This window comes from Rhinolophus sinicus, linkage group LG03 (assembly GCF_036562045.2).
Source record: "Rhinolophus sinicus isolate RSC01 linkage group LG03, ASM3656204v1, whole genome shotgun sequence".
Classification (NCBI taxonomy): domain Eukaryota; kingdom Metazoa; phylum Chordata; class Mammalia; order Chiroptera; family Rhinolophidae; genus Rhinolophus; species Rhinolophus sinicus.
Genome location: NC_133753.1, coordinates 58,942,572 through 58,950,679, shown reverse-complemented (window position 1 = coordinate 58,950,679; position 8,108 = coordinate 58,942,572). Strand labels below are relative to the sequence as shown.

The 8,108-nt window shown below is 33.4% G+C and overlaps 1 protein-coding gene across 2 annotated transcripts in view; it reads right to left on the bottom strand.

The window, feature by feature from the left end:
* The window catches only part of MYEF2 (myelin expression factor 2), a 38,263-nt gene that overhangs the window by 9,705 nt on the left and 20,450 nt on the right, over positions 1-8,108 (bottom strand). Inside the window, exons 11-16 of one of the 2 annotated variants that reach the window (XM_019730698.2) lie at positions 8,033-8,083; positions 7,722-7,790; positions 7,317-7,415; positions 6,948-7,019; positions 4,941-5,149; positions 4,810-4,861 (exon numbers count right to left, since the gene is read on the bottom strand). In XM_019730698.2, coding sequence (XP_019586257.1) covers positions 4,810-4,861; positions 4,941-5,149; positions 6,948-7,019; positions 7,317-7,415; positions 7,722-7,790; positions 8,033-8,083 — 552 coding nt within the window. The remainder of the gene's footprint in view (positions 1-4,809; positions 4,862-4,940; positions 5,150-6,947; positions 7,020-7,316; positions 7,416-7,721; positions 7,791-8,032; positions 8,084-8,108) is intronic. The other variant, XM_019730699.2, reaches the window with a different exon arrangement.

The following is an 8,108-nucleotide window of genomic DNA, read 5'->3' as shown; positions in this document are numbered from 1 at the left end:
TTGTTTTTTCATCCACCCCCCCATACATAACTGATTTTTAAAAATTAATTGGCAGTCAATCAGTCACTCACTCAAAACTAATTAAATGGTCCAAGTTAATAAATGTCATACTGAGTCAAAACCATGATCCTGTAATCCACTTCAGACAGTCTTTAACTGTATTTTAAAAGTTATGAAACAGGCTAATCCCCAGAGAAAATTATATTATAATGGTTCAAGTTAAAGTAAACCCAAACAATATTTACCCAACTGGTAAACACACACATGCTACAGGAATCACAGTTTATCAAAAACATCATAAAATGAAAATAGATAAAATGAAGAGATATATATATATATGTACACACATATATATATACACATATATACATATATATACATATACACATATATATACATATATATGTGTGTGTGTATATATATATATGTATATACATACATACATACATACATATATATTTAAAGACAGATATAGAACAATTGCCGGAGTCCTCTTAGTATCTTGCGTGCTGGGACTTAAAACAAAAGCAAGTTTAATTAAAGAAGCATACCTTGGTAAACGGCAGTACTTTACACTGATTTTAAAGGGGCCTGTGAATTTTCAGTCTTTTAAAGTTCAAGTTTTGTCCTCATTCTAATTTTACGTAAAAATTTAAGATTTTTCTTAACATAAGTATCCTGTGATAGGTTTATTAGCAATAGTAAGGTTCATTCAAGCAAGAAATTTTCAAAACTTCAGAGGAAAATACGTAATTATCTCTTGTAAAATCTTTCAATCTTTCAGGACAAGTTTTTCTTTCCTTTTTTCCTCTTAAATTCTCTGTCTACTTAAGAATCATCACTCGGACCTCCAAACTGCTGACCTTACAATGATCTTTAGGCTTTTCTAGCTGATAAGATTTCTCAGTTAAGACATTTGAAACCTCTTACCAGTTTGGACACTCAAGCTACTATATAGAAAGTGGCCTATAGATAGATACTTGCTTCATGGTTAGACTGTCCCCCCAAAATCCAATAGGGATAAAACCAGAGTGAGTTGTATGTATTCTAAGTTTCTTCTTAATCTCATAAAAATATCAATTGACATATTTTCTTTTCTAAAGATAATTGAGAAAAAATTTAGTTTCAAATAACTGACTAATAATCAGACCTCCCTGGCTTTTTATATGTCCTGAGGACTTTCTTAAATGAGTTAAGTATCTACTGATCTTGTATGATTCCAAGAACAAAAATAGGACTATTTTAGCAATAGTATTATTGCTAAATAGGACAGAACAGTATGCATGAGAAATTGGTACCACAGAATAATCAAACATATTGCTATTACATATACTAGTTATAAAAATGACTTATCCTGCAATAAAAGAAACCTATTTTATTTAACCCAGCCTATTCACTTCTTGTGATGTGTACTTTGGGAAATCCTTATATAAAAGCATACCTAAAAGTAGACCAAATTAAATCATACATACATACATACATACATACATACATCGTTCAATGAAATCTACTTCTAAAGTGAAGCTGTAATATGACCACAGGAGAAAAAAAGCAAAATCAGATATTCTACAAGAAATAATAATTATGACAGAAGGGACAAAAAACCCACAAAGTTTTAGGGTTTTTTTACAAATAAAAAAGTGACTCTATCAATAAATGTTCTGCATATATTATTTTTATTGTTACTGCATTATTTTTACTGTTAAGTTTCTCTAGAGTCAAAGTCTACTAGTTAATGCTTGAAGCAGCACGTGCTTTTAGTAAATAAAATCTATCACATTTCCATTTTCTATGCAATTAACAAAGATGCTCATGTAGAAAACTACATAATGGAAATCTGTGGAACAAAGTTATATTTGTTTACATAGTTTATAGCAGGAATAATTAAGAATGGGCACTACAGTTCTAAAATGTTATGGCCCTGCATCATACTAAGACAGAAGGCCAAAGTACAGCGAAAGTGTATACAGAAAAATTGAGCCAATTGCAAAGACTATGCCTATTTGACATCGTTAGCACAACCTGAACCAATATGGGTCCAACTCTGAATGGGTCAGTTAATTTATTTACTCAAGTCTTTTTAAAAATTCAGGTCACTGAGGAATTACATAAGGCAAGATAAAAAGACATCTATTTTACCATACTCACTTATTTGCCTCTTTTTATATTGGGGCGCATATGAACACACTTTTTTCCTGAATTATAAAGGCCGAGAAAATGTTGTTTTGAGGGTAATATAACCCATAATATATTTTCTCAGCCTTTGTAACTGCCCCATCAAGAACAATTAACCACTATAGAAATTTAATAAGCAGAGGGATTGCTGGTGAGCCATTTACTGGCAGATAATGTCTGAGGGATATGCACGGAGTACCACTAGACTCTTACTAAGAAGCAACCAAAAAAACATACTCACCTTGGGCTCAGGGGAAAAACAACAAAAAACTGCCTTTTAGTGAGAAAGAGGTTATTGCTGGCTTGGAACAGGTTACAGAGAAACTTCCCATACTAAGAAAGAAAAACTCTTAAGACTTAAGAACAAAGTGATGCGGCAGAAAAACAGATGATTCGGTTCATACAAACCAGATAATTTCCACAGTTGTCAACAGGTGGACACTTAATTCTGTATTACCATAATTTATTTTCTTTCCCATCAATGCAGTTCATTGAAACAGGAAGATGGTAGAGAATTATTTAAGTATGATATTATATTACCTTAATTCAAATCTAAAAGTCAGAAACTTTTACAATTAGAATTAAGAAAAACAAAAATCATTACTCTCATGATACAATTATAAATTGATCAAAAAGTGACATAAGAATAGAGCTAAAATAACAAAGTAAATAATAATAATTTAACTGCTTTTTCATTGGCTAAAATGATGAACAAATTTTTAAAATGTCGATTCAGATACTATTTGTTTCTATTCAGAAAATGTCTTCAAATTACTGATGTCCATCTGTTAAAACAAGGCCTCTCCAGCAAGAAGCTGATTAAAGACCTCCAGTTTGCTGCAAATCTTGCTCATATCTGACATCAGAAGAAATCTGTCTACATAGGATAAAGAACAGTCAACTCAATATTGGTTACATTTTCATTAATGCCATTTATTAGCACCACTTTGTTCTTTATCTTGTTTCATTTCTACTTTTAAAAATAATGTCGAATCTCATTTGGGTTCTTTTTTTTTTTTCACTGAAACTATAACAAAGATTATCTCCACTCGCTGCCACTGCTTCTCATTTGATATATTTCACTAAGGCCCTAATATGTTCATTCCTCTGTAATCTCTGGGATTCATGGTCAGATACTGCTTACTCATTCTGGTAGATCTTCTTGCTCCTAACAAAGACTACCAAAACATCAAAACAACTTTATAATTCTGCTTTCTCTTAGTGGTGACTGTTTACATGCTGACTCATTTTCAACAACTTTTTTTTAATCAAAAAAAGCTTTAGTTTCTCTTCTTTGAATATTTTAAAAGGTGATCAACAAAAAGAGCCAACAGAACATCCTAGACATATTCACATTGTACGTTGAGTACAGAGATAGTACCTTACTTCATTCACCTTTCGAATGAATTCTAATGACAACAAGCTGCCAAAAATACAACATGTGTAGATTTAATGAAGGAATGAATAACTAAATAAATGAAGATCTGCTCAGAATGCCTAACTCACTCATAAACCTCTAATAAACTCTTAAAATATGTACTGAGGCAATGAAAGGTGCTAGGATAAAAAGATGACAGTTCTTGCCCTCAAGAGCCTCCATCTATGAAAACATATGAACACATTACAATAGAGTTAGGTATAAAGTACTCTGTGAACACAGCAGATAATAGATTCCACAGTGACTACTTCGATCACACGTAATCACATTACTTTGTGATTAAGTGGCTACAAAGGCTACTTTTGTAGGAGAACACTATACTTATCCCCTTCATGATCCCCCCAAAATTAGATATATTCCAAATACTCTTTAATTTCCATTAACTATCAAAGGCTGAATGTACCACTTTTAGCTCTTTCTCAATTTCATATGCCACTTATACAGCTTACTATTGTGATTAGTCTCTGGGACAACACCCAATAGCAGAAAAATACTAGCAGATTTCCTAATCTGTTACTTTGTTCCACTCACACTAGTTCTCTCATCCTCACCCAAAAGGCTCTCTTTTAAAAGTACTAAACCACCTAATCTTCTATAGACCGAATGAACATATTAAAGTTGTCTAGGTAGTATCAGCATAGCCAAGAACCATTTTAAAAGAATTAGAAAGGCCACCAGAATGTACCTACATCTAAGGAGTTCCAGGCAGTGAGTTCTATTCTATTAGGTAAGTTTACTGTGCTGTGTAGGCAATGGATTGTATCGAATGGGTCATTTATTAACTCCGTATCATTTGGATGTCACAGCACTTCATTGGGTCATACTGACAATGCACTGTACTATACTATAAACAAGGAAATATGTATACCATTCATTAGTATTTCCCCACAAGAAAAATAATATTTTTAAATGTGAGCAATCATAATATATATTAACCTTTTAAAAATCAAGTAATAAACCAAGCTTTTACTTTAACCACAGGAGACAATGACAATAAATCATGTTATTTAGTGGTAATTTGCACTGCTCTAAGTCAGAGTATAGCAAAACAATTCATTTATATGAAGTGAAATTAGACCTGTCCTACTACACAGGAATCTGGAGAGGTAAAGGTCTAAACACAATGTTTAAAAGTTCAAAATCAATTTTTCCTCCACAATCACTATCAAAACATCTGCAGTCGTTGGTATACTTACCACACTGACTGAATTTCTCTTTTAGTTTCTGCCATGTCAAGTCAAAAGGTAGCTAGAATGAAAAAAGGTATTAGTAACAGATATACAAGGCAAAAAACAATTTTAAGTATTCTTTGCATTTCGTTGCTTACATTTCTGACAAATATCTGGTTGCCTTTGGAGCCTATTCTGTCTCTCATTCCGCTTCCCACCGGGCCCGATAAAAATCCTCGATCCATATCGATGCTCCTTTCCAGTATAGCTCCTATACCTGGTCCCATTCTATCAAAGCTGGAACTCATCCGATCCAGTCCCATCCCCATTCCTCCAGTCACACTGTTCATGCCACCCATTCCACCACCTGGATTTTCAGGGAGGGAAGGAAGGATTTGGGGATTTGGTGTTTTTGTTTTAAAAACAGAAGGAAGAGGAAGAAGAGAAAGAGGAGATAGAGAATAATTTTCAAGAAAGAAAGGGAGACAAAAATTAATTCATTTATATAATTAGATAACATGTAAGCATAAAATTATTTTCATACACACAATATAACATTCTTCCAAGAAACAGAATTTAATTTGGCATACATTTAGTTGAATGCTAATGGCTAATTAAATGTGTTAATTTTAGTCATTATGTAATATATTATACACATATACTTCTATAAAATTATACTCTGATCATAAAACTCATCATATATAAATCATATAAATTTTCTACCATTACTTTATCCATTAATATTATAGTAGTATTTACCCTGATTTTTATTTCCCAATAATACACCAACTTTAATAACTGCCAGAACAAAGATTATGGGGCAAATTCAAATTATTACAACTTCAACACACCGACTGTTGCTCTCATTATACTCTCCCAAACAATATTCTTTTCCTAGCTTACCTTTCACCTCAGTATCTTCTGTTTCACATATTATTTCTTTTTGTATCAACTCAATTTTCAATAACGACAGCAACACATAATTTTTAATATCAAGATTATAGAAAACTTGTGGAGGTAGCAACAAAAAAATGGAGTAACACTCCTTCAGCTGGAGCTTGAGAATTTAGCTCATAGCTCATCCTCACTCCATTCTTATGCGTTCAATCGCCTTTAACTATTCCAATCCTACTCATTCTCAAAACTTATCCTTGTTCTCATACTAAAATTCTCATACATAGAAATGTGAAAAATTAACATCACCCTCAAATTGGCTTTCTGTGAATAACAAATATAAAATTAGGGAAACCGAAGTGTAAATACTGAGGTGAAAAGGGGAAGGTAGGGAAGTTATCATTAATAAGAAAATGGCCAAGTCTGAAAAGATGATGGAAAGAAGGAATAAAAGGAGAAGCAAGATACAATGGAAAGAGGTATCTTCAGCTGACAGGATTCTTGAATTAACTCTTAGAATAGTTCAAATAGGCTGTGTTTCCTATTTGTGAGATTTCAATCAATTAAAGGAAGTCAATAAAGTATGGAAAACTCACAGAGACATGGTTCAGTAAGCAATTGAGGCCCAAAACCAAGCCATGTGTTAAGCCTTAAATACAAGGCCTAAATGTAGTAGTGCAACCAGATGCAAGAGATTTGGCATTCCCCAGGGTTGCAAATACTTTTGATTCTATCACAGGAAAGCTTTAAGAGGAAAGAAAATGAGCATCTCTTTCAACCTTGGCCCTCAACCTCAGGAGGTCTCTTTACAAGTGTTATTTCTGGGGCAATTCACCTGTGTCTACCAAAAGACAAAAAAGGTGTTCGCAAATGAAAAAAGCTGTCACCAACAGCAGTTGTAGAGAATAACCAAGGAAACAAAGTTGGTGATAATGCAAAAGTTGTTCTGGACAAATGCTTAGAGAAATCCCCACATTCCCTAGTTGACAAGAAGATTCTTAGATTGTCTTATAATTAACACATACTCTGATGTTAGTTTAGAAATGTCAAAGAAGTAAAATTCAAAGTTAGTTTAGAAATATCAGTGATCAAACAGAAAAACTCAATAGCTATCAGTTTCTCTAAATGATGACAAGACATATTAACACATAAAAACAAAGTTTTATATATATATACATATATATATATATATACTACAATAACTGCTCTTGCAAAATCTCTTGCAAGCACTCATATATTACTGAATAAATTCTAGTAAAATTTAAACCTACTTATTCCAGATCCTACTGGACCCATGTTAGAAGCTCCTATTCTTCCCGCAAACCCTCCAATCATTGCACTGCCTAAACAAGGATGGAAAGATAATATACTAATTAATTTAAATAATCATACTTTAAAATTCCCAAGGTACTATGCTCTCAGAAGATGTACAGTAACTGAAAAATATAGTCTTCTAGAATTAGGGTTCAAATATGTAAGATACTGCAAAAGAGGTAGTGCATTAAAATCCTTGAAATGTTTTTATCTTCCAGTAATGTGTGAAACATTATAAATTTCCAGTTTTTCACACACAAAAAAGAGAGAAACAAACATTGAAAAATATAACCTGCAAAAAGAAAAGAAGTATGCAGCCAGCCTACCAAGTCTACCAAAGGAATCTCCAAAGCCTCGATTAATTCCAATATCACCACGTCCAAAATCTCTCTCCATGCTACTAGTCATCGCACCACGGTATAGCTCTGAAAAAATTATGCAACACATTAATCCTTTTTCAAGTGTATCAATGCACAGTAATGCATTTAGGAACATATTGTAATTAAACCAAAAACACAGCAAATGTCACAAATACCAAAAAAATGCCTGTGACTTAGCCAACTTACCTTCATGCCACATATATCCCCAGTCTCATCATGCCTGTCCCTATCCGCTAGGGCCCACATGTGCCCTCTGAAGACATCTATAGTACCCATTCCTAAGTAGGGAGAACATTTTAATAATGTGCTAAACTAAAGGTGGCATGCATGGCCCACCACACACGTACCTACCTCCCACTCGGCCAACTCCTCCAAATCCCCCCATGCTGTTCATTGCTTCCAGACCACCAAACCCAATTCCTACGGAATAAAGATTAATTTTGAGATTTGACTGTCAGGTGTACAGCTGAAAGGTACATTTTGCAAATCACCTTTCATATCCTTTAAGTATGTACCAGGCTCAATTTCTGCTAGCAGCTTTTAGGACATGAGCCAACAATAAATCATGACTTTTTCCCCCCCTTGGAATTCTCAGCACAGTTCATAACTTACTAAAAATGGTGATGGGTACATACGAAAAACAAATGTTTATACATACATACCTCCTCCAATTCTATTCATTCCTCCAAAACCTGGGCCATCCACTCCCATACCTCAAATAAAATACACAGTATGTAC